At 44.9% G+C, this 27045-nt stretch overlaps 1 protein-coding gene and 1 long non-coding RNA gene across 3 annotated transcripts in view; one reads left to right on the top strand and one right to left on the bottom strand.

Annotated features, from left to right (window-relative positions):
* The window catches only part of PLXNC1 (plexin C1), a 156787-nt gene that overhangs the window by 2847 nt on the left and 126895 nt on the right, over nucleotides 1-27045 (bottom strand). Inside the window, exons 22-30 of one of the 2 annotated variants that reach the window (XM_081592165.1) lie at nucleotides 23651-23828; nucleotides 21172-21275; nucleotides 10462-10516; nucleotides 8095-8126; nucleotides 7888-7995; nucleotides 6544-6707; nucleotides 4620-4767; nucleotides 903-1043; nucleotides 741-815 (exon numbers count right to left, since the gene is read on the bottom strand). In XM_081592165.1, coding sequence (XP_081448291.1) covers nucleotides 741-815; nucleotides 903-1043; nucleotides 4620-4767; nucleotides 6544-6707; nucleotides 7888-7995; nucleotides 8095-8126; nucleotides 10462-10516; nucleotides 21172-21275; nucleotides 23651-23828 — 1005 coding nt within the window. Of the gene's footprint in view, nucleotides 1-740; nucleotides 816-902; nucleotides 1044-4619; nucleotides 4768-6543; nucleotides 6708-7887; nucleotides 7996-8094; nucleotides 8127-10436; nucleotides 10517-21171; nucleotides 21276-23650; nucleotides 23829-27045 lie in introns of both variants that reach the window. The other variant, XR_014082566.1, reaches the window with a different exon arrangement.
* On the top strand, nucleotides 943-5619 carry LOC145546161 (uncharacterized). The gene is made up of 2 exons (XR_014082571.1): nucleotides 943-1223; nucleotides 4527-5619. It is a non-coding gene; the product is annotated as an uncharacterized LOC145546161 (long non-coding RNA).

Genomic DNA, 27045 nt, shown 5'->3' with positions numbered 1-27045 from the left:
CAGCAGGCAGGGGGCATCCTGGTCAGAGATATCTACCTCCCTTCCCCTCCCCTCCCCTCCCCTCCCAGTGCTTCCCTTCTAACCCCTGACCCCTGGAAAGAGGGATGCTTATCATGTTTAAGGAACTCATTGCCTCTACCCTACCTTAGTGCTTCACTTGATCTTCAAGTAGCAAATGGAATTGGTGAGCTATTCTCACCATTGACATGGATAGCCTGTCCCAGCATGACTGAGTGGGGGGGAATCAGGGAAGGGGGAATTAACATATTTGGAAACATCGCATCTGATGACTGTGTCTGTGTGAATTCCCAAAGAAAAAAATCCAGATTAAGGAGAATTAATCATAAAGGAGAATGGTTTATTGAAGTAGTTGCTTAAGTTAGAAATATGTCATACTTTAACTACTGAATACAGAATCTAGGCGATTTAACAAGCTTAGCCTTCATTTTAGCAGATTACAATCAAGCATAAGCAGGCCCCTTTTATTAGGCCCACTACTTACTCATCCAAGTTAACTATGTCAATAGGCCCCATTAAATCAAATGGCTGGTCCAAAGGTGGGCAGCCACACGCAGGGTCTGGCTTGGTGCCAGAATCCCGCATCTCAGACAGGCTTCCTGGCCTCCCTTTCTGGCCATGTGGGATGCCAGAGCCATCCTGAGACCTACAGGACGCTTTGTAACCAAATTCTGGTGGCTGATTCGTATATGTTTTTTTAAAAATGTTATTTAAAATCTTACCTCATCAAAATATTTTATGATGTATTTGTAGATTTCTGTCAAGGCCACTTCTTCATTAAATTCATTTTCATGTTTCTTAAAGAAAGAAAGCCTTGTTGAGAGATTCTGAAATGGCTTTTTTAAGTACCCAAATATAATCTTATTTCTACTTTCTAACAATACCTTAGATTCCTGAGTTAAGAATTCTTCCATCTCTGAAGATGACAGTGGAGGCAAATCCCTGATTGCTTTGTAATAAGACTTGACTTCCTCTTTGTAGGTTGGGATATCCTTGGCATAGAGAAGTTTATTAGTTGGTGCTTCCTGAAAAAAAGCAGCAACCGCCAAGAGTTTAAAAAACCATCAGAAATTTATAGCAGTACCAATGTAGCTGAAACTCCACCATTGCTACTAATCCTATCTCCTGGTAACAAGTCTTCTTCATGCAGTAGGCCTTCATAAATGTTATTGACTGAATGACTGACTGCTATCCAGATAGTTCTGGTGAGTCACTGTTATTTTCAGGCAGATTAAATGCTAATATATTCTGCCTTCCTCTCATAAAAGAACTAAAATTATTATTTTTACATGATTTTGAGTTACTGTAACAATGGAACTTATTTCAATCATAGTTCGTTACTAATAGTTGTAAAAAGCCTGAATTAAAGCATTTGCTCTCATCCTCACCCACCAGTGAATTTTGGCATTTATAAAAGGTTTGATTGTAGGTCTGATTGAGCCCTCTTTATAACCATGAATGTGGTAAGTAATTGGCAATGGCAGATTTTTCTGCTTTTCCCTATTTTATTAGATTATAAAAATCTTTCAGTGTTCTCAAGAAAGAGCATGGTCATTAGTATTGGTGGCTCTGAAGTCTTGATTTTGGAAAAACTCCCTGGTAGTTTGAATGTTTTTGTGTAATTTTAACTGATGTTAAAATGTAAGTGAAGATTTTTTTTTTTAAGTTATAATTTTGACAGAATTAACATGTCAAAGAAAAATCATAGCCAGTCTAGAAAAGAGATGGAAAAATTTATTCAAACCAGCCTGAGGATTATGACCTAGGAGACAGCCTCTCAGAAAGCTCTGAGGACTGTTCTCAAGAGGTAAGGGGGGTGGGGCCTGCATACATGTGATTTAGGGGAAGGGGGCTGTGCAGTCAATCACACAGTGCTATTTGTGAGGAACAGATATCTAAGTATGGGAAGATTCAAGAAACTGAGTTCATGAACTTTTCTCCTGAAAATAACTAACCAAAGGCTAACCAGTTTTCCCCAAGTGCAGACTGCCTCATCCTGATCTTTGGCCTGAATTCCTTTCAGGGTGTGTCATAACAGATCAGCAACCACAGTGGGATGATGGGCAACATTATTTTGCAGTCCCCTCCCTTTCAGACTTAATTTTCACCAATGTTGGGGAGGCATTTCGTGAGCAGGAATGCTCATTCTCAGGTTAGACAAGGATTTCATTGATAGGCCACTCACTGTGCTGTTACTGAACGAGGTAGGCCCTATTAACGGCAGCCAAAAGCCTCTGGACTGCCTGTCTTACTAGACTCTCATGGTCCAGGAAATAGTTCCTTCCTGTTGCTTCTTCCCACATCTAGAATTACACTATTACAATAATTGATATTTGGTCAAATTGTTTTAAGTCATCTAGTCACCATTTTTATTGGAGGTTCAGTCATATATTTGGTAATGCACAAAATACAAATAATGTAGGAACATTAATAATTAACATTAATAAAGTATTTAAGCTAAGAGCTTCCATTATGTATAGCCCAGTATCTCCCCAGGTCATCATCTGACTAATCGCTATCTTTAAGGGAAATACTATGTTGGCATTGTATATAAAGTTCACCAAAGTAGTCTGTACACATACAGTGTGTGGTGGGTCATTGTGACCCCTTACAGGATTGAGAGAGGAATATTATCTTCTAAGGAGTTACACAGCTAGTGCCAGAAGAAAAATGGGTCTTTATGGTTCAGCGGGTACTTCTGCCATCGGAGAGGGCTGATAAATGCATAATGTAGGTGCACAAATGCACACTAGAGGGGAGGGAGGAGGCCCACACAGGGGAAAATTTTGCTTAAATTTTTCTTGTCCTAAAATATGAATTTTTATTGTATCACTACTCAGGGAAGATAGGTGAGTTAATGATAGGGCCAGTGCCCCAGTACATTTTTAAATGTACTGATGGCTTGAAGGAGGCCTGGACTGAGATATTTTTTCACCTATCAAGTTTACAAGTTTAAGTAGAACCTACAACTGTTGTGATCATTCACTCAAAGTTTTATTTAGCCAGGCACTGTGGGTAGGCACTGAATGAAAACCAATCAGTGCCTGCCCTTAAGAAGCTTACAATCTAAGATCAATAATCAGTAGCAGTGTAGCACAAAGAAAAGGACATAGAATTAGATGTATGATCTTAAGACTTGTAACCTCTCATCATCAATTCCTCATCTAGAAAATGAGGTTAATGGTAACTGTGTGGTTCTTGTGAGACCTGAATTATGCCAAGATCATAGTAATCAATAAACAGCTGTTTTTAGTATGGATAACTAAGTGTGTTTCAGTGTATTGCACACTAGGGAGAACTTGTCAAAATTGGCATATTGGAAATGCATCGGGAACATTCACAGAGTAGGTATATTTAGACTAAATCTGAGTCTCACATTTTCTGGTATACATTAGGAAATCACATTTGTTGAATGAATGAGTAGGATTTTACTAGACAGAGATAACAGGAAAGGGACGAGCAAAGTGATGTGAAAACAAGCTCATGGTTAAGTCTGGGAAAACTAAAAGCTGTAGCGTAAAGGGTAGGTAGATGGATTGGGGAAGAAAATGAGGCCAGAAAAGAGACTTGGAAGCCCAGTGGGAAGGGCCATGTGGTACTGAAGATTGTATCTGGTAGGTAATGGAAAATGGTTACAATGTTTAAGCAGGAATCTGACAGGATCAGAGTTTTGTTTTAGAAAGATAGCCTGAGACACAGTAAAAGGGGGACAGTAGGAGCCAGGACGGTAGTTACAGCAGGGGAGGGACAGAAGTGAGTAGTAACCAACTAGAGTCAGAGGTGGGAGGAAGGAGAAGGTGACGATAATGCCAGAGGATTTTACCTTGAGAGACTATAGGCAGTGCTAGGAAGATAAAAGTCAAAAACAAGTTTGGTCTCTAGAAATAGTGGCGATAGTGAGTCTGGATTTAGACTAGGAGTCTGAGGTGCCTATGACATGCCCATCGCACTTCATTCGAGACACTCTGAACATCCTTCCACCAAAGACCCACTGCTCAACATAAAAAGATTTCTAAACCCATTAGGTACAGATATTGCTCAGTTTATTATGGAGTACTTGGGTTAAGACCAAAATATCTCTTTCAGAGTTTCCTCTGTATTTTTATCTTTTTCTGCCTTATAGAGTTTTTGCTCAGCAAAGAACACCATAGGACAAACGATTATAAAATGACAAAACAGAGGTATTAGAAACCTCAGGCAAGATTTTCTTCCCCATGAGAAATTTGTTATAATCAAATAGATGCTTTTAGATATATTCAAATGGAATTAACATAGGCAAATTTCAATAATTACATACTTTGGGTTCATAGTTCTGTAGCATCTATATTAGCATCTACTTAAGATTTTTCTAGGAAACAAAAGCTAAAGGTTTTCACAGGCAGAGTTCTATAGTAGGATAGAAATAATCTATTTTGGTTTTCACTTAAACTAGATTAAAAATAGAAATGAATGAGTAATTTTATAGAAAAGCAGGTTTTCAATGACCATCATTTACTTTTTCTTTTTAGCTGATATCGTGTGTTACTTGAATGTTTACCAGGAAGACAGAGTACTTCAGACTCTCACAAACACATACAGGAAATCCTAAAGCTGGGCCTTACCTTCCCAAGTTGCTGCTCCGTGAGGGAAAACGCATCCATGAATGCCTGGGCAATCACTGACAGACAGCCATCTATGTGTGGTGTCTTCTTAATGTCAAAGACAAACTGAGGGTTCTTCAGGATGTTTACCCAGAAGCGAAGAGGAAGGCTGTTCCGAGAGAGAGAGAGATCTCTTTTCAAGTACAGCCTTTCATGTGAGGCAGATGCTGTGTTTATCACAGTTTGTAAATGGGTGTTTATGTCCTTGTTACTGAAGTATGCAAGTCTGCCTTGCCCAATATACCAAGCAACAGATGGCAGCGTCACTCAGAACAAGAAAGGGTTAAACTGTTAGAATTCCTGAAGGGGAGTCCTGGAGAAACTGGCCACTGACAAAACAAGAATTTTCTCCACAAATTTGTCCATTATATTAGATAATGGTTACCAGTGAGAACATCTCATCAGACTTCTTCTCACCCCCTCTTAAGTACTACACCCTGGCCTAAGCCACCATCATCTTTCACCAGGATTATTACCCCCCAGCTCCCAACAGTAAATTCTCCCATAAGGGCCAGCAGTCCTCTTAACACAGAATCAGTTCCTTATTATGTAACAGAACTTCTCAGTGCAAGCTCAGGCCCTTCTAAGCATTGAGGTTAGCCAGCCAGAGACAGGTCCTTGTCTCTCCACTGCAGCTCTCCATCCCTCTGGAAAAAGCCCTGCATGACCTAGGCTGGCACTCATCAACTGCGCTTCACCTTACTCACCCCAGCTCCACCAGCCTCCTCGCTTCTCATCACACGCACCAGGCAAGCTTGTGCCTCAGGACTTCGTCCATCTTCCTGAAACTGTCTTGCCCCAGACAGTCTCAGGGTTTATGCCTCTTTTCAAGACCTGACTCAAATATCTCCACCAGGCCTCTGACCACCTTGTCCTGTTAGTCTGTTTTTTTCCTCCTTCTCTGCATTAATATTGCCTTCTAATATACAATTTACCTATTAAAATACAAGCTCTGTGAGAACATGGGTTTCTGTCTCTTACTGTACCTTCAACGCCTAACAAACAGTGCCGGATACATAGTTGGTACTCAAATATTTTGATATGATCTTGGGAGTCACTCAGAGGGGCTGCTGGGCCTTTCAGCAGCTCTACTGTCCTGACTAGTGCCCTTGTTCACATGCCACAGTCTTCACAGTGAGATGGTAGCCTGCAGTGCCCAAGCTTGATGTAGGAGTGGCAGGGCCTAGGAAACCAAGGCTAGAACAAAGGGCAGGAGGGAGCCACAGTAGACAGTTAAGGTAGGCCTGGAGCTTTTAATACTTACTTTAAATGGTCTGGCCAACCTCAATGCTTAAAAGGGCTTGAGCTTGCACTGAGAAGTTCTGTTACATAATAACTGAGTCTCATTCAGCTCATGCACAAATTATTTGAATGAGAGGTAATGAGCTATGTTTCTTTACTGAGGAGAAGTTTTAATTTGGATGCCTTGCCTCAGCTCAGGGTAGAGTATTAAAACACAATCCTTTGACAAATTCTCATGGCATTTGACCAAATAAAAGCAGAAACTTATACAATAGATAGCTTGGAAATTGCTAAGTGATGAATCCTCTGAGGGACAAATATAAGTCTTCTCTAATGGAAAAGTGTATGATAAAACCACAAAATATTAATTTCTCATCATTTACTGGTCAAGCTAAACTTGTTTAAAGATAATAAAAATAACAGAGTTTGTTTACTTTGCCCTAAAGGATAGGATTCTCAGCACAGGAATCATTTTTACTTAAAAAACAGTACCTACCAGTAAGAAACTGCTTTGACATGATAGCTTGCCAAGCCAAAAATTTCAAATATAGGGGTAATCCTTCTGTAACTATCCATGCCCTTCTTTTAGTTAAGATTCTGTCCCAGATTCTTAAAGTTGGTAATCACCTATTGTTGTTCCCACCTGTTTGTTTTCCAAATATGTACCACATCAGGATCTGTGATTTTTTTGTTTTCAGCCTGGGCATCCAAAAAGTCAAAAAAGTATTTTATAGCAAATGGGGCTCTGCTGTTGGGTAAACTCCAAATACTTCTAAAAAGTTTTTCAAGCACAGAGTGAATTGCCACCTGAAAGATACAACACATCAGACTTGGAAGATTAAAAAGAAAATAGGATAGTAGTTTTTGAAAACATGATGAAAAATGAAATCCAAGTTCAGAGGTAATGATGTACAAAACAGAAAAACAAGCTGAAGAGAAAGTATGTACAGTTGTCAAATGAGGCCAGCACTCAGTGTTTAAGACAAAGGTCCTGAAAAATCCATGCCCAGGTTTAGATTGGGTGCGTAAGCTTCTTGCTGATAACAACATTGTTTAGGCAACAGGGAGGCTGTCTTTGAAACTGCTAGCAGTTGAAATGTCAGTTAATAGGGCTGTATACATAAACCAAAAAGCCCCGGATGTTTGGCTTTTATTAGTTATGTTCAGCCTGGAAAAACTCAAATGATGTTGCTTGGTTCCCAGAATTTTTCCTGTTGCATACATTTCCATCATAGGGTTTTATTGTGTACTCTCCAGAGCATCTGACTGTTTTATAAAAAACAAATAGAGTTCTGTGGGACAGATGAGAAAAGCCAAGAGATTCTGGCTGTCCTCTGCCCACCAAACAAATCTAGTAGATTTGTTTAGGCTCCAGGCAGACACTCTGCTATAATCTGAAGACGCATGCCCAGCAGAAGACTAGGTCCAGGTGTAGATAACAGCACTTATATTGCTAGTCATTTCAGGAAAAAAAGGATCACTACAGACTTCTGTTTAATCCCACTAAAAACTAGATAAAGGAAAATTTGCTCCCAATTTGGTATTCCTGTTCCACTGGCTTTTAAAACATCTGACACTTTTATATGTGAACAGAATTCTTAATTTTAAAATGACCACCCCCTCTTCATTTTATTTGCAATTTAAAGAGGGAGTTTTATTGCTCATCTATAGTAACAAGTAAACAAAAAGGAATAATTATGCTGTCAACCTAAAAAATAACAGTGCAGTGGTGGGTAAAGGGCTTGGGAGCAACATTAAATCCCTGACTGAAGATGCTATGGTAGAAATTTATAAAGTGCTTTAATCTTTGCAGTTTGTGAGGAAGAAGAAGAAGGGGGTAGGAAGTGTTTACAATTTAAACTTTCCTTTTGCTTTGCTAGAAGGCACAAGGGATTTGTAACATTTTCACACTTCAGTGGAAATTAAGTCAAACACATCATACACCCCCAAGGTAGCCGTAAAAGCGCCCCCAGAATGGTAAGTGTACCTTGGTCGACAGCAGCTTTGTCAGATACATTTCTTTTACTTTGAACTTGTGCTTCCCTCGATGTCTCTTTCCCTGCACATCTTGGAATGCTTCCGAATCTGGTAAAATCTAAAGGGAAGGCATAGCAGAAGCAGCGTTACCCAAGGAGACGCGTTGTGCTGCAGAAGGCATCCAATTCAGCAGGAGCACAAGCAAGCCTGGACTCACCAAGTGGCAGTGATCTTCTGAGTATTCCACATCTGAACGCCACAGAAAGAGGGAGAGAAACAGTGCATTAAAAAAAACCCACCACAGGCTAACTGGCCTTCCCCATAAGATGCCCCACTTGGCTATAAACAGAATAGGTTCCTTGTGCCCTCCCACCCAAGCTTTTCATAGCGACCTTCCGCGCCCCGCCCCCCACCTCGCCCCCCGCGTCTTAAGACCTTAGAAACAGTGTGAAGATAGGATGGGCCAGGGACTGGAGTTGTCCCTGGAAGTGTTGAAGCAGAGGCTGAACCATCACTTGGGGGTGGGGTAGGAGAGGTTCAGTTCTCATTCATTTAGCAAATAGAGCTGGAGCACGTACTGTGTGCCAGGGGCTACTAGGCAGACAGCAATGAATAAGACCTAGCTCTCACCTGAAGGAATTCACATCCAGCCACTGAGAGACTCCTACTAATTACACAGTTAACTGTTTAATTTACTTGTGATAAGGATTATGGAGAATTATATGCTAGGAAAGTATCTAACAAGGCACGGACCTAATCAGCAAGGTTCTCTGAGGTGGGATGTTGGAGCTGGACCTAAATGAACAGATAGTGAGCAGGACCAAATGGGGAGAAGGGTGGGTGCAAATGCCCTGAGGTGGAAAGAAAGGTACCGTCTTCTAGGATCTGAGAGAAGGGCAGCAAGGCGGAGGTCACAGTGTGTGATGGAGCAGCACGAAGCGGACAGTCTGAGAAGAAATGTGGCTGAAAAGGAAGTGGCAAATGCAGGGAAAGGAGGAAGCAAGACAGTTGGGTTTTGTTTTGAAGACCAGAGAGATTAGAACACCTTAAAATGCTCTTGGAAAACTATAGTAGTGGGGATGCGAAGCCCAGGTGGGAAACAGGATTTGGCTGGGAGGAAGGGCAGCCCTAGCATGTGTGGGGAGCAAGGAGGAGGGACTGGCAGACACAGGGAGGGAGGGAGGGTTGGTGCTGGCTATTGAAGGAATTCTGATCTCTGCTTTCTCTGTGAGGTACTGAGTGAAGTCATCTGCTGATAGGGAAGCCTGTGGGGATCAGAGGAGAGAATGTGGGATCACAGAACAGTCAGCTGTCTGGAGAAGCACAAAGGGGAACAGGGTGCGTTGAGGGTCCGGATCCAGATGGGAATTTATAGCGACTGAGCTGTGCTGTTGCAGGCCTCTCCCACGTGGTAGCCCAGCCTGAGGTTCAGGAAAGTGGAGCAATTGGGTTCACCAGGGGACTGGCTGGGATGTTCACAGAGTGGGTGATGAAAGGACAGAGGGGCAAGGGTTTTGGAGAATAAGGAGAGACTGGACAGGGAGGAAGTAGAGATGCTGACCACCTTTAAGACCCATAAAGTGATCCAAATGAAAGATCTCTAAATAACAAGCTCTCAAAAGACTATAGTCTCTGAAGCCTAAAATACACAGCTCCTCCACTTATTACAGCATAAGGACACCAACCCCCCTAGACCAGAAGGACAGCCACCCACTGCAAGATGGCTTCTCTCAATATAGCTTGACTTGGGAGTAGATGGGGGCTTGGGAGGTGGGGATGTCCTACAACCAACCAAGGGGTGTCCTACAACCTTCCCAGTCATCCTATCCATTTCATTGGGAGCCCTGCATTCCTCATTTGCACTCACCAGGTGTTGGGTCCTATCAGGCTGCTCCTACCTCTGGATCCGGGAATAGGGAAGCCCCACCTCCAGCTGTGTGTGTGTGTGAACAGGCCCTGTTGGTGAGGCCCAGAACCTTTCTGATGGCCGAGGAGGACTGACTGTCTTGGCTTGGATATAATTTCTCTAGAGAGAAGCCCGGCATAGACCTCAGGATTTTCTCAAGTCACTGTCACAGTGTTTTCCTGCCCCTAGGCTATCAGGGACATAGAAGAGAGTTTAGAGATTGGCGGATTAACTTTGCCCACAAAGCTCCCTCTGTCACTGGTCCATCAGTAGGAGCTTTGGACTAAGTGAATTATCTTGTTTGTTCAGAGCTTGCAGGGCTGTGTGATAATCTGCAGGCTTCCCTCAGTTTGCCAGGGGGATCCCCTCTGTCAGCCCCCATCCTACTGAGGAGTTGGAAAAGAGCTGCAATGGCTAAGATTCTGCCCCGTGTTTAGGGGTGGTTAATGGTAGCAACTTCCTCAGTGCCAGGCAGTCACAGCAACCACTGTTTACAGTTTCCTGTCCTCCTTTGCAGAGCTCACATTCTTAGGACCAGAAACAGATCAAAATGGCTTTCCTCCAATCAGAGAATTACATAGTAACAACTCAATCTCATCTTTGTGACAGTACATCTGAGAGGCAAAAAGCAATATACTTCATAGACTGAGAACAAAAGGTTAACATTATGTTGGTTACCTGAAGTAAAATTTGCTATCTTCTTAAAGACGTTTATAGTGGATCCATTTGATATCTGAAAGCAAAGATAAAAAATAGATGAGTTTTCAAAATTTAATGTATTTCTCAACTTCACTCAGGAATTAGATGGCTGGATGGATCTTACATTCTCTCACTTATTCAAATATTTATTTAAGAATTCCTATGTTCTGAGCATTGCAGGCTGGGGCTATAGTGATGAGCGAGACACTGTTTCTGTCCTCAAGGAGCTTGTGGTTTTGTGAAGAAGGCAGGCAAGGGGAGGAGTCAGCTGTGTTGGGGGGCACCCCAGCCTCTTGGGAGTAGGGACTGTTTAGACTACTTTCTTTTTTTTGAAGCGGGGGGGGGCTCCTACTATATAAAGAAATGCTGAAACAAGTTTTCAAAAACTGGCCTATAAAGCTGGTGGCCACCCTATGACACAGCAGTTTCACATTTAGGTATACACATGTGCATATCCTGAGGGTCAACTTTGTAAGTGCCCCATACTGGCATTTACAACCCCAATATCCAGTAGAATGAATGAAGAGTTTGGGGTACATTCATAAAACAGGTTATGATAAGACAATGACAATGAGCAAATTACTGCTCCATGCCACATGGATGAACCTCTGAAGCAAAATCCTGACAAAATTGAATGCACACCGTGTGGTTCCATTCACATTTAGCTTAAAAAAAAAAAAAAGAAAAACAAAAAACCCAGTCAAAACTATGATTTAAATGTTTGGAGAAGAGAGAGTGGTGATTAGGAGAGTCCATGAGGGGGCGTCTGTGGTGCCCATAAGGCTCTATTTCTTGATCTGAGTGGGAGTTGTCAGATAGGCTCACTTTGTGATAATCCATCCAGCAGGACGCTTATAATTTGTTCTCTTTTTTTTGCAGGTCTTTATCTTTTTAAAAGAAGCTTGTAAAAATTGTAAAATTGCATACACTTTTAAATAAAAACTTTAAAATTTAAACATGACTTATAGGAATGTTCTTGTATTAAGTGTACAGCTCAAGAATGTTCACTTTAGTATATACCTATGTAGTAGCCACCACCCACATCAAGATATAAAATTTTATTTCAAGGTTCCAAGAAGTACCCTTATTATGCTTCTCAATCAAGAACCACCCCATCCTCATCCAGAGGTAATCACTTTTCTGACTTTTATCACCACTGATTAGTTCTATCTGTTCTTGAACTTCTTGTACATGGAATCATTCAGCGTACACTTGTGTCTAGCTTCTTAGGGTCAACATAAGGTCTATCACGTTTATATTTATCTGCATTGTTGCAGCTACCAGCAGTTTGTCCTTTTAAAAGAATTACTATTCTAGTGAATGAATACACTACAAAAAAATTGCCATACAATAAAAGGAAAGAAGTATTGACACATGCTACAACACGAATGGATCTCAAAAACATGGTTAAGTGACAGAAGTCAGTCACAAAAGATCACGTATTATATAATCATAATTTGTCCAGAATAGGCACATTCATACAAACAGAAGGTAGATTACTAGTTGCCTTTGGAGGAATGAAGAGTGACTCTTAATGAGTTCAAGGTTTCTATTTGAAGTAATGAAAATGTTTTAAAATTAGATCGTGGTGACAATTGCACAACTCCACAAGTGTTCCCAAGAACCCACTGAACCATTTTCACCTTGAAAAGGTGACCTTTATGATATACAAATTATATCCCAACACAGCTGTTTTTAAAAACGGTCATGGATTTTAAATGTATGCATTTGACAAATGCTTTTACCGTACTGATGTGATTTCAGCCCCAATGTGTAGCCTCTTTTGGAGACAACATCAAGAGTTCTGAGGGATGAGAAACTTTGGGGACCGTGTAACCCTTCCCCACACTTAACCAGAGGAAGAAGGGCCCATCAGGCCAAGGGGGCCTAGATGATAAGAGAAGGAGGGCAGGCTTTGCTCGCTGGAGGAGTAAATTGTTCTGAGGGGCTGGCCGACAGAAATACAAGACAAAGGGGCTGTGGAGAAGCCAGGGTAGGGATACACAAATCCTCACCTTTGTTCTGGGATGTGACTGAAGGGTTAACCCTGTCATTTCTGAACACTGTCATCAGCCAAGTGATTGTTCCCTGCACTTGAAAGCTTTAAAGCTGTTCTGAATTCTAATATTAATTTGGACCTGGCCTCCCTCCATTTGAAAAAAAAGTAAAAACTGAGAATGTTTCTGGCCTGTAGCAAGTTGGTTATCAGAATGTACAAACTGGCTCAGCAAACACCAAAGGATTAAAGCCTAATCTCTTGCAGGTTGTCCCCTCAGGGGAAGGAACAGGAGCCAGAGCCAGCCCTGGAGGAGGCCCCTGAGCATAGGGTCCAGCCAGTCACTAAGTTTAGACCAGAAGCCTCCAACTACTGGTGCTCCTGACATCTTGAGTGGGAAAGGGGTCCTGGGCAGGGCTGGTGGGGGCCTTCTGGCCTCTGCAAAGTGTCTTGTGCACGGATTCTAAAGTACTGAGCTCCTGGACTCTGCTGCTATTACCAAACATCCTCTCCTTTCCCCTTGAGCCATTCATTGTTTTCTGGCTGATTTTTTAATTCTCCTCCATTTTTGATGCAATTACAGTCAACGCTCTGTGCAGGCACCCCCTTAGCAATACTCAGACACCGAGTTTATGATAATGTCTGAACATCATTACAAAATCCCTCCCCATGAAGAGCTGGATATGCTCTGTTTCTAAGCCAATAAACACCTTTGTTATAAAAGGAAGCTGGTGATTCATTCTGGGTAATTGTCAAAGAATGAATCCCAAATGGATCCCGTTGTGTGTTGAGCCAATACTCTGCTACTGTCAGATGCTTTGTTTTGCCAAAAGCGAGCACCCTTACTCTATAATCACAAACACCACGGATGGGCTTTCCGATAAGGAGCACAGCCAAAAGTTCAAATGTCTTTTCAAGAGCTGGCAATGACTCGCTGCTGGCACGGTGCTCAGGCATTAAGACAGCGCAGGCGCAGCTTGTACCGGGGAAATTTTACTCTGAAATTATCTCTTGAGAGCAAGTGTAAAAGCACTTTATTAGCAGATGAGTTGTGTGTGTGTGTGAGCATGTATGTGTGCGAGGGTATGTCTAACTTTCACAGCTGCTCTAGGGCTGGCACGTTTTTCCCTCCACGTGACACGTTAACACTGTTATAAAGACAGAAAACTAGTTTAGTTACAGATGTTTGTGGGGATGGTGGGGTGGTGGTAAAGGGTTCCATTTTCTGCTTTGCACAAAAGTCAACTGCTGCCGAGTGAAGGACAGAAATGCCATTTTGAAAAGTGAGGCAGAATCCAAGGTGTTAAATATATGATGCTGTTTGTTCCATCTGAGGAGCTCCAAAAGCTTTCCTAAGTGTGGCTCGTTAATCCTCCCATACTCCTGTGAGGCCGGGAGTGTCCTGTGGGCCCCTACTTTAGGAATGAAAACCAAATTAAATCAAAGAAAGATTAATGTCACTAGATGGATCTGTGGCAGGAATGTTTCTCCAGCCTAGAGCAGAGCTGGTACACACAGCAATTGCAAATTAAATTCCTTCCAGTCTTATGGTGCTCCAAGATTCAAAATGACATCAAAGCCATACCCCTCCAATGATGGTAGCTGGCCCTCACTGGAATGAGGCAAAGATGACTGCAGACTTTTCTACCATCAGAATTAGGAGCTGAGACCATACAGGGAGAGATGGACTCATGTCATCAATTTAAAGTTGCTTCAGGACTTCCCTGAAATCCACCAGCCAGTGCAGGGGGCATGGGTTTGATCCCTGGTCTGGGAAGATCCCACATGCTGGGAGGCAACTAAGCCCATGTGCCACAAACATGGAGCCCATATTCTAAACCCCACAAGTCATAACTACTGAGCCTACGTGTTGCAACTACTGAAGCCCGTGCACCTAGAGCCTGTGCTCTGCAACAGAAGCCACTGCAATGAGAAGCCCATGCACCACAACGAAGAGGAGTCCCTGCTCACTACACCTAGAGAAAGTCTGCACATAGAAACGAAGATCCAGCTCAGCCAAAAATATAGAAATAACTAACTAAATGGTGGCTCAGGCGGTAAAGTGTCTGTCTGCAATGCAGGACACCCAGGTTCAATCCCTGGGTTGGGAAGATCCCTTGGAGAAGGAAATGGCAGCCCACTCCAGTACTCTCCCCTGGAAAATCCCATGGATGGAGAAGCCTGGTAGGCTACTGTCCATGGAGTCTCAAAGAGTCGGACACGACTGAGTGACTTCACTCACTCAAGGTACATAGAACTAAAGCTCATCAAATGGGGACTAGTCACTAAATGGGGACTAGTCTATCTAGTCAAAGCTATGGTTTTTCCGGTAGTCATGTATGGGTGTGAGATTTGGACCAACCATAAAGAAAACTGAGTGCCAAAGAATGGATGCTTTTGAATTGTGGTGTTGGAGAAGACTCTTGAGAGTCCCTTGGACTGCAAGGGGATCCAACCAGTCCATCCTAAAGCAGATCAGTCCTGAGTGTTCATTGGAAGGACTGATGTTGAAGCTGAAACTCCAATACTTTGGCCACCTGATGCAAAGAACTGACTCAGGGAAAAGACCCTAATGCTGGGAAAGATTGAAGGCAGGAGGAAAAGGGGACAACAGAGGATGAGATGGTTGGATGGCATTACCGACTCGATGGACATGAGTTTGAGCAAGCTCTGGGAGTTGGTGATGGACAGGGAAGCCTGGTGTGTTGCAGTCCATGGGGTCACAAAGAGTCAGACACAACTGAGCGACTGAACTGGACTGTCACTAAAGAACACCTTTAAAAAAGTAAAATGAGGTTGCTTCTGAAATAAACAAAAGCAACACACCCCCAAATTGTAAGTGAAAGTGAGATTTCTCTGTGGTAAAATACTGTCTTAATGCCACAAGTTGATGATTATACCATAAAAACAGATTTTCTAGAAATATAAGGTTGAACTTAACCTGATGAAACTGCCATTTTGTAAGTAAAAAATGGTCAAATGCTGGCAATTTCTTTTTTTTTTTTTAATGTCTTTTTTTTTTTGGCTGCACTGCAAGGCATGTGGGATCTTAATTCCCCGACCAGGGATCAAAGTTGCGTTCCCTACAATGGCGGCATGATGTCTTAACCACAGGTTATTGTTGTTGTTCAGTCGCTTAGTCATGTCTGACTCTTTGCGACCCCATGGACTGCAGCATGCCAGGCTTCCCTGTCCTTCACTATCTCCTGGAGTTTGCTCAAATTCATGTCTGTTGAGCTGCTGATGCTATCTAACCATCTCATCCTCTGCTGCCCTCTTTTCCTTTTGCCTTAACCACCGGGTCGCCAGAGAAGGCCGAGATAGTGTCAATTTCAAATGGCTGGCCCAGGAGGAAAGCTGGAACTTAAGCCTAAGAATTTTATGGAAAATCATGAGTAGGGTCTGAACCACCATTACATTTTCTCCTTAAGTCTAAAAACACAATAGTCACTACAAAGCTCCATGTAGAAACCCTTACTGGCATCTCTCATTCCTAAAATGGTGTTTGTGAAAACAGAATCCTATTCAACTAACGTTTTCCCAGCAACCACTCAATACTGTTCTCCCAGCCTTCCCCTCAGCTTTTCTCACTGACGCCCCAAGGCTAGAGGCAGACGAAAAAGGAATCTATTTTCTTTTTCAGAGCCCAAGCGATAACCTTGCTGAGTCCTTCAGGAGAGGAGGCTCAGGGCTCAGCAGAGCATCTGGAAGGGGCCATTAGAACGTTCTCAACAGACACATCAAATCACCCAAGATGCTCCTGCTGCCCAGGACAGAGCTCTGGAGGGTTCCTGAAACTAGTGACAATGACAACACAGCTCCGGCTTCTTTCTGGTGTGCTTGGAATCAGCCCTGGGCCAGACCCAAAGCCGCTTTGAGGACTGCCTCCCCGAGCTAGTCCTCGAGGAGGGGACTGGGGCTCCACCAGTGAGCATGTGATGAGGAACCTAAGCTCCCCAGGCTTTTGTTGTGCTGGAGTTGTCAGCCCTTGGATACCTGAAAGAGGCTTCCCTCCGATGAAGGTAAACTTCTGTCGCCTTCAAGGAGTATTGGCCTTAAAGGATGTCAAAGAAGGATCAGACGTAAGGAAGCATTCTGATAAACTCACAGACGTAAGATTCAGCGTAAGATCTGAAGAGAAGTTGCCCTTTTGAATTTGACATCAGAGAAGATAACTACCAGAATTTCTCCCCTAAGCTCTCCAGCCAGGCTGCTTCAGAGGCTAGGAGTGTGGGCTGCAAGCCCGGCTCTGAGCAAGGTGACCCCTCTGGCGCTGAGCAGAGGCACGGCCTCTGTGCAATTCCTTTTTCATCTGCTTCCAGCCTTGGGGCATCAGTGAGGAGAGCTATGGGAGTGTGGCCAAGTTTCTTAGCCTCCCTGGGCCTCAGGATGGGAATAATGACAGTGTCTACCTCACCGGGCTACAAAGAGGATGAAGCAGTTACTGTTCGTGAAAGCTCCTAGAACAATGCCCAGCACACTAAAAGCTCTCTGTTTTTCTGATCAATAAGAATCTAAAGTCATTCGTGCTGTATGAGACCCTTCGAGACAGTCCAAAGATGCAGCCCACAGTCTAATGACACACCTGACCGGAAAGACCACTGACCTTGGGCACGTTCCTCTGAACTTTAAATGTCATGTGAGTGACAACTCTGGTGTTAGCAGTGACCGCTTGAGCACTGGCATGCTCCCGTTAGGAGGAACGTTCTTCAACAACACGTTGGTTAAACGTCTCTTCTGCCCTCAAAACCTCACAGCTCAGAACGAAAGATGTGATCTGTAGAGAACATTTCCTGCTGGACACAACACCTGTCCTGCAAACTTGATGCCACCCAAGGGCTGGATGTGGGTGTGGTGAGGTCATACGGCAGGGGCGGGGGCAGCTGCAGAAAGCCTGGACTGTGAGAAACCATCCTGCCACAGTCACATGGGACCAGCAACCCCACACCCTCGATAGACTCACACAGACACATACGTTGGCTCCAGAGCACAGCACAGTCCCCTTCGTAGTAAACACACATAGTGGGCAATAGTGGAGAAGGCATTCGGGAGGGTTTAATTATAGGCGAGAAGATGCCTCTGGCTCCATGGGTTTGTAAAGGCGTCACTCTACCCCTTGTCTGCACAGGACTGAATGAGACTGGAGCAGAAATTTCTCTTCTTTCGTGTTCAGAGAAAGAGGGTAATAAAAGCACCTTCGTCACAGGTCGTGTGAACATCAATCACGTCTATGCCCTCCAGCAGTGCTGGGCACCAGCTGCCACTGTCATCAGTTGCTGCCACAGTTGAGCAAAGCAACTGTGCTGACACCCAGGCTGGGCAAGGATGCCATCCTGCTGGTGATAGGGCACTGCTGGTAACTTGGGGCTCTGGAGGCTGCATCGAACCCATGAGATGCTATGTTCTTGCTGCACCTTCATGACCCTTCAAGAAACTGGTTCTTCAAGTACATGGACAGTAAATCATTCGCAGGAGACCAGCTACACTCTATTCGCCCTGAGGACAGAACAAGGCGAGAGAAGAAACGGGCTCACACCCCAGCAGCAGGGATTTTGTTTAGATAGGAGGAGGAACTGGCCTTCGCTAAAGATTAACTTGAAAACCTCACTAATTTGGGCTAATTGGAGGGAAGTGAGTCTGAATCACTTAAGACTCCGAGTGAGATCCTATTTTTAAATGAAATATAGTTTTTCGCTTTCAAGCACTTCCAGTGACTCAAACGAGAGCGCTTTAGTAAATGAATAAGAGTGATAATTAGCGCCCTGTCTCTTTGGAGGGAAATGTAAGTGTTCTAGGAGAAAATTTTTCTTTAATGAAAGGGCAAAAGCAAGCTTCAGCTCAGCCCTGTCAAATGATTCCAGATTTTGACTGTGCCATAAAGCGGGTATAGATTTAGGAGGCTGGATAAATGATAGTCTCTGAAAACCAGGGCATGGGAGATGGTCCAGGCACAGAGGGCACGGAGCCGTTGACCTCCCGGGTTTCCTTCAAGCTCTCCACGTTTATCTGCCTTACGGCTTAGCTCTTTAAACATAGGAGAATCCTTTAAGCCCTTGTGTCCTAGTCTTGTCATTTATTACCACCATGTGGCAACGCTAGGGTATGAGGCCAATAAATCATTGGGATGGGAAGTGACTACAGGCCAGATTAATTTCATTATCATCCTTAAGCAGATCGGTGTCTAGCACGGCCGGTGTCTGCAGTGAAGACGGATGTCCCCTCTCTCCTGACAGTCCTCCCCTTGCCTTGCAGACCGCGGTCGTGGTTCTCCCCTTTCCCTGCTGGAGTGTCTCATCCTGCCTTTCCCTATTAATGCCAGTGAGCGGCCACATCCCCTTCCTTTGGGGCCCAGTCCATGCCACACGGCGGCCAGGGGACGCCGAGAAGCCTGACCAGGGTGGGCCAGCCCTCCCTCCATAGCTGAGCAAGGCCAGCACTTGAGTCAAGACACCAAAGGAGGGCACGTTTGTGGCTGTGTTTCTGCCAAACTTGCCCAGACAAGCCCACCACCCAGAAACAGGAGGAGGAGACAGCGGCCGCGTGCAGCTCTCAAACGCAGACTGAAGGCGGACTAAGCCTGATTCTAATTTTCCCAGCCCTTAGATTTCCTCTGGAGCAGCGCTTCTCCAAACATGGCCCACCGATAGGAATAGGTACTTCCATAAAGTTCCTTGAAATTTATCGAGTTTTTAAAAAACTCTAAAGGTGCCACAGCTCTTGGCAAGATGATAACCAAGGTTGGAAAGTCTAAGATGCAGAAGGGTGAAGACAGGGAAAAACTGTTAACCTGGCACATTCTCTGCGGGGCGCCCTCCAGCAAAGGCTGCAGGGGCAACACTCACCCAGGGATTACTCAAAGCAACAATTTCTCACCCGGCTCTGAGACCCACTCAGCCAAAGAGCCCAAGGCCAAGGGGGTCCTCTGCTCCAGGCGGTTGTCCAGGAAACCCTGGCAAGGACTGGGCTCAGATTCTGTCTGGGTGAGGGAAGTGCCCGCCCCAAAGGCCGCCTTGGTGCAGACACGTCTCCATGGGATTTCAGCCCTGAAAGACAGGGAGCTAGTCTCCAAGGGCTTGGGAAGCTGCTCCTCTGCTTCTCCAGCTCCGCAAGGGCATTTGTGCATCTACCCAGCCATCCCCATGCCTTCCTGACCCCTCCCCTCCCCCCAGTATCTCTCCCACTCCCACAGCTCACGGCGTGCACCTTCAGCCCATCTCTGAATTCATCTGCTTGCCTCATTTTCCAGAGCCACAGTGTCATTCCTGGAAAACATCATTCCTTACCTGAAACCCTTTAAAGAGCCTCCTTGTTTCCCCGTTGGCACCTCCTATATCCATGCTCCACACACAGCCACAGTCATTTCCTGATACACACAAATTTCTCCTGCTTAAGATCCTCTAATGGTCCCACTGTGCTGGGCATAACATCCAGACTCTGGACGAAGCTGCGGGGCCTACACAGTCTGCACTTCCCCGCTCCCCTCCCTCCCACTTCTCTGGCTTTCTACTGTGAGAAGCCATCCTGTACTGGTTAAGCCATGGGCCCTAGAGCCCAGCGATTTCGGTCCCAACTTCTCTCTGCCACTGACTAGCTACTGACTAGCTCACACTTCCCTGAACCTCAGTGTACTCATCTATAAAGTGCCTTAATAATAGTCCCTACCTCACAGGACTGCTATGGATAGAATTTGCAGAAATAAAGAGAAAGGCTGATGCCAGCAACTGGCACAGGGTAGGAGTTCCGTAAACACTGGCTGCGATTGGCTCTCACTGCCACCTGTGCCCTCTCCAGTTCCAGCTAGACTAAAAGTCTTTCTGCAGAAGAGCAAGCATGCTCCCCTTCCCTGTTGGGAATGTTGGTCTGGTTAAGTTCTCAGTTAAGTTCTCATTCTTCAGGTCTCAGATGAGTCACTGCTTCCTCCAGGAAGCCTTCCTGGATGCTCTGAGTCATAGCACTATTAAACTGTAAGATGTTGCCTCACGACTTGTCTTGTCTTTCCTTTCCACCCCCACCCCGGTCACAGGGCTGTAGGCTCTCTGAGGTCAGGGACCTAGTCTTTGTTCCACTCGCATGCCGTCCCAGCTCTTGGCGCAGAGTGGATATTCAACAAAGATTTGGGTAATTTACTGAATGACTCCCAGGATCCCGTGATGTTCAGGAACCTCCCCTGCCTCCCCTCTTTGGTTCTGAGCACGCTTCTCTGGCACTCAGCTCTCTGCTGGGTCACATGTTCCCCTCACCCACCTCAACACTCACCCAGCAAGTGGGTCAGAGGCCAAGGAGGTATCACTGAATATTCAAACAAACAGGAAACGTAAAACTTTTTCAGAAACAGAGGACCCTACACAGAGGTTACCAGGTCAGTAATGAACAGTGGTGCAACTTAGAACTCCTATAGCTTTGTTCAGTGTCAAGCTCAACAACGCCTCTTCCACTGAATAGGCCGGAGGATCTGGTAAAGGTGAAGTTTCTTGCCTAAACCACAGGATAGAGAGTGACTGCACCCCATGAAAATCACAGCTCTGGGAAAGGAGATCCCAGACCACGAGCAAGTAAGGAAAATTGCTGCCCCTGAAACAAGCAACCTTCAAATGATTCCAGAAAACTGGTGGGAATCTTGTAATTTTCAAAGAATTTGCATGGTCCTGGATATGATCTAATCCAGTTCGGGCTGGGGATGACCTTGTTCTCACCTCGTAGTGGCCAATGGTATTGAGCTTGGTGATTCCGTCTTCAAGAATCACAGAGGAGCTGTCAATATCCAGAAGTTCTTTGTGTCGTGTGCCCACCTGAAGCTCTGGAAAAAAATTTTTAAAAAGAGCATTTTGTTTTCTTTTAAAATGACACTGAGAAATGTAACATACTACCGTGTCACTTTCTCAATTATTACTTACAGGAGACACAGGTTTGATCCCTGTCTGCTAAGTAAGACAGGGTTTGGGAAGATCCCCTGGAGAAGGAAATGGCAACCCACTCCAATATTATTGCCTGGAGAATCCCATGGACAGAGGAGCCTGGCGGGCTACAGTTCATGGGATGGCAAAGAATCAGACACGACTTAGAGGCTAAACAATAAAGCTAAAATAAAGTGGTTTTGAAGGTTTGGAGATGTTATCAGCCAGGCCAGTAGCCTGCGTTCTCTTTTGTTTTACTTTTATGTTTAGGGCTCCCACATGTAAGATCACGTCTTCCTGAAGCTTTTACTCTGAGGCTAAGCCTGGAAATAAAGCCAAAGGAAGACAAAATAATGCATCCTCAGAGAGATTAAACTCTTCAGAAAATTCCAAAAGCAAATCTGCCTGCCCACTACCTGTGTGTTCACAAGCAGGTGCTCTGGGAACGATCTGTCCGTCCCCGTGTGGGGTGTACTGGTCGGCTGGCACCCCTGCATCAGGGCTTCAGCTCTTTTAAGAGGTCACCAACTTGTGCCCAAGGGTGAGAGTGTGGCCCGTGGATGTGGTTTTTTTTTTCGTTTTGTGAACCTGCACCATGTTTTATTATATTCTAATGTCAATTCAGAACCAACATTTAAAGATTGGAAGATTGCACATAAAAATTAGGACTTGTGATTTCTCTTTTGAAAAAAACTGGATCATCTGGTAACACTGATCACACTGCCCCCTTACCTGCCTGGTGGCTTTCACCAATTAAATTGGGTCCCATCAGTTCCCATTATCCCAGGTAAGCTGACACCCCTTACTTATGATGCCTCCTGCCCTTCTGGGCATCTGCCTGTGTGAGTCTCTGCTATGAGAGGTCTCCACACAGCTGCTTCTGGTATTGGACTTTAATATAATTTATGGCTGGTATCTAAGGCTATGCCTTAGTTTTCTGAGGCTAGCCAAGGAGCTAGTTTGGAAGATCAGCAGACACGCAGAAGCCATTTGCCATCAGACTATAACGGGAAGCTTCTAGGGGGCTTTTCCTGCTCCCTGTCCTACCCCCCACATCAGAGGCCAGGAACACCTGATGGGCAGAAACCCTAGATGATGTGAGGATGGTCCTATGGACCTGGCAGCGGTAGGACTGAGGCCACAGGGCCATTTCCCCATGGGCCTTGGCTCCAAGGGCCTTTGTAGTCAGAGTGACACTTGGAGACGCAGGCGCAGGTCCAGGAAGCTGATGGTCCTGGGTTATGTCATGGTTGCCTGACCAGGGCTGCCCTTTGCCCCTGCCTCCAACCAAATGAGCTCACATGGTCTTGAAGTGCCCACAGTCCAGCCAACAGAAAGAAGCAGAAGATAGGTGGACGAGAGTGCTTTAGGGGCCTCGCTTCCCTTGAAGCCAGGTCTTGGAACTGCTATACATTTGAGTGGTTTCACTCATGGGGCCAGACCCCGCGCTCAGGTTTCTCTCAATGGCCTTTTAGCAGGGGGTCTGCCTTGAAGGGCCGGGTGGGATGAATTTAATTGCCTGCTTAGTTGAGGCTACAACTGCACATGCAGGAGAGATGAACCTTGTTACGCTGTCTGTCACCGCTGCGATTTGACTCTTTTTTTCCTATCCCATTATCTGCTGTAAAATCCCACGACAGTCTCCTGGGAGGGCTGCGTGGAGCTCAACTTTAAAATGTTGATGAACATTTGAGTGAAGCGGAGCCCTGTTAGCTTCCTCACGCATATGCTCGCCTTTGCAGTATACCAATAGAGCCCGAAAATGAATTCAGAGCAGATGCTGCTTCGTGGTGGGGGAGGCTAGAGACTATACTTAATGCAGGATGTGATTAGCAGAGAGGAAGATGACCTTTCTAGCCTGCTGGGGTTCACACCCAGAGTCTGAGCCACCCACTAATGACACACTGGGTATCACAACAAACAAATCAAATGCCAACGTGAAACGCAACACATACAGAAGGCCTAAGGTTGACACCTTTTGTACTTCTTGATGTAAGGTGAATTCACTCGGTCTCAGGGTTAGCAAGCTCATGAATCTGATTTACATTTTTTTTTTTTTTTTTAAAGAACAGCTTCTTTGAAGGATTCTGGTTTTGTAGGATGATGCTTGTGAGAGAACAATGCAATCTCCGGGTCCCTAGACATGCCCTCTGGGAATATTCCAGGCTAGTAAGCTTCAGCAAACAGAGCCACAGCTACATGCTGGGGGCCTGGTGGGAGGGAGGGAAGGAGGGAGGGATGCTCATCAGGGAATTGGGACAAAATAGTATTGCCTTACCAAGTCCTATTTCATTCAGCTGAAGTCCATAAGGAGAGCCATTTTTGCTTAGGAATGCTTGGAAAATCTTTTCTTTGGCTTGACCTATAGTATCGCAATCAAGAACATTGACTGATATGTTCCGACAGACATCTGCACTCTCATTTTCTGGGATTTTTTCGAAGGTGACAGTTAATGCCTGTAAGAATACAAACAGGTTTCCAAGTCTATTAGATAATTGCAATCTGAAAGGCATTCATAAAAGACACAAACCTTGGCAAGTCCTACTAATACTTCTGATAGCACATTAGCAAACACCATATCGCGTTATACCCTCTCTAATCTTTTTTCCATAATCCATTCTTTTCAGGGATAATGGAAAGGAAAATACAAAGTTAAAACTCTCATTATAGAGCAAGCATTGAATAAATATATTTGAGGGTAAAAAAATATATATATATATGTATATACACACACACACACAAATATTCTAAAAATGGTGATTTCTAATTTCACCCTCAAAAAAGAAAAAAAAATATTGGAAAAGATTCACAGTAGATGAGGGTAGACTGGGGACTATCTTTTTTATTAAAAGGCCCACAGAGTCTTAGAAGCAAAGTTCCAGGTGACAGGAAAGGTTATGAGGTCTCCGTATTGATCACACCAAAGAGGTCACTTTTTAATATGCAGCAGTGATTATGATTACATTCCTCTCCCCCTCTACTTTCAACCAGCTTCAGCCAGACAGTTTCCTGAGCTCTCATTAAAACACCGAGATCCCCACTCTGTGCTATTATTCCTGCATTAATTACTTTACAGTTCAGCGCCATTACTTATGGTTTTTGTCAGTTAACATTCTCCCAGTGCAGCAAAACCTCAGAATCAACCTCATGGGAGAAGTAAGGCCTTGGTGAATGTGTGAAAACACAGAACTAGGGAATATTTCAAAAGGAATTTAGAAGCAATTTCAGGTTTACTTTGCCTGAGAATAAACCGATCTAAAACAACAAAGTTACATACTTGGGATTCTCAGTGGAACTGATTCAGGCAAGTGCTGAGTGTTTTGTAATCAGCACAACATACAGTTCAGATTCTAAGGCACCTGGGTAATCATGGAGCCAGAGGACTTGGGTGTGGTGGCCAATGTGCAGTTACTTTGAGTTTTTGAGCCTGGCTACAGTGAGGGCATGTAAAATGATTAGCTGCTGGAAGTGTTTAAAAAATTAAAACACAAATAATGTGGTAAATGGGGAGCCTTAGGGTTAATTCGACTTTAAAATGGGTGTAAGAATAGTGAAGTGAAGTGAAAGTCTTTGTGTCCCCAGGGACTTTAGTCCACCAGCTCTTCTGTCTATGGAATTCTCCAGGCAAGAATACTGGAGTGGGTTTCCATTCCCTTCTCCAGGGGATCTTCCCAACCCAGGGATCGAACTGGAGTCTCCTGTATTCTTTACCATCTGAGCCACCAGAGAAGAACAGTATATAAGCATAGTACTTGCCCCCTAGTGTCGTTATCGAGATTAAATAAAGTAACTCGGGACTTCCCTGGTGGTTCATTGACTAAAACGCCACACTTCCAATGCAGGGGGCCAGGGTTCAATCCCTGGTCAGGGAACTAGATACCACATGCCACAGTTAAGACCCAGTGCAGCCAAATAAATATTTTTTTAAAAAAGATAATACATGTCAAGTGCTTGGCATTAGCTGGGCTGCTGGGAAACGCTCAATGATGATGATAATAGTAAAAGTAACAGGCAGATTATTATTTCATGTGAGTCATCACTATGATTATTGTTAGTACTAGTATGCCTTCACATGGAAACAAAGTCTCAGCCGGCCTTGAGCAGCTGGGACCCTGACTCCATTGTCAAGGTCTCTACCAGAGCCAAGAGCAAGCTGCCTGGAAGGCGAACAGGGCAGAACACCCGCTCTGGGTCGGACTCCTGGTTCAAGCCCAGTTCACCACTAACTAGCTGGGTAACCTCTCTGCATCTCAGATTTCTCACCTGCGAAGTGGGAACAACAACAATAACTGCCTCCCCCAGGGCTCCCAAGATGATGAACTGAATAAATCACGTCACACTTAGAATGGCGTCTGACTCCGGAGGTAGGACTTAAAGACCCCGGACGAAGGGAGTCGGGGGGAACTTCCAAAGCTCTGAGTGGGTGTGTGGGGGTGCTCAGACGCATGTTTACTGCCTTTACATCCTCCCCCTACAATCCTGCTCACAGTTGTGCAAGAGTAAACCTTGGTCGGGTCCTCACCAAGAGACTGAAACTCTGAGTACACGGTGGCTGGAGTCTGAGGTGAAGCGGTGGTCTCGGTCTGGCCTGTGAGAGCTTCCTTTTCCTGAGACAGAGAGTGGCCCCCTTGACCGTTCTCAGGGCATATTCCTGTTCTGGGTCAGCCGCTCAGCAGGCAGGTATGCAGATCCCTGACCCCCGACCCGCTGGGCAGGTGAGGTCAGGTGAGAAACAGCGGGAAGGGCGAGAAGGAAGCCCAGAGTCCTTTTCCCACCTCCCTTTTTAGTGACATTTACTGAGCTTCCCCGGTGGCTCAGGTGGTAAAGAAAATGTCTGCAGTGCAGGAGACCCAGGTTCAATCACTAGGTGGGGAAGATCCCCCTGGAGAAGGGAACGACAACCCACCTCACTATTCTTACCTGGAGAATTCCATGGACAGAGGAGCCTGGCGGGCTACAGTCCATGGGGTCACAAAGAGTTGGACACGACTGAGCAGCTAACACTTTCACACTGGTGCCTGCCAAACGCACTTCAAGACCTGCTTCTTCTAATCTTCCCAGTATCCTGGGGCAGAAGGGTGCTGTATTGTTATTATTATTATCCCCACTTTCTGAGTGAGAAAACAAAGGCCTCTGCCACTAGGGAGACAGCTTGTAAGTGGTGAGTCTGAGGTGGCACCTTGAACACCTCAGCTTCAGTCCTCCCACCCAGGGACCCTCCCTCCTTCTCCTCCCCATCCCACCTACAGCCCAGGAGCCCTCTGAACCGCTAGGAATCTGTCTTAGGTCAGGCCACGACCAAAGACCTAAGCTGCATTTCCAGCACACACGGGATTCCTGGAGGGGCTGGAGGGGCAAATGGCAGCCTTGCCCTTAGTAAAATGTAAAGATCGGAGGTCGGAAAAGAAAGAAAAAAGGTCGGAGTGGCCTTGCCTAGTCTCCCTGTATTTCTCCAGCTGGTCTCCTCCCCCGTAGCAGCAGTGGTACGGTGAAGCCCATGTCATAGAGCTTCCAAAGGTAAAGACGAATGAAAAGCCCATTTTAATCAGAGCTCCAGAGATCCCAGCTTGTTTAACAGTTTCATAGGTATTTGTGAAATAACATCCTCTGACTACCTAAAGGGCACTATTGTCTTCAACAAAAGCACCTCTTTATAGGCAATAAACATTCTTC

This window comes from Giraffa tippelskirchi, chromosome 4 (genome assembly GCF_054371585.1).
Source record: "Giraffa tippelskirchi isolate mGirTip1 chromosome 4, T2T-mGirTip1v1.2.pri, whole genome shotgun sequence".
Taxonomy (NCBI): Eukaryota; Metazoa; Chordata; class Mammalia; order Artiodactyla; family Giraffidae; genus Giraffa; species Giraffa tippelskirchi.
The sequence above is the reverse complement of the archived record's forward strand: the minus strand, read 5'-3'. Positions and strand labels throughout refer to the sequence as shown.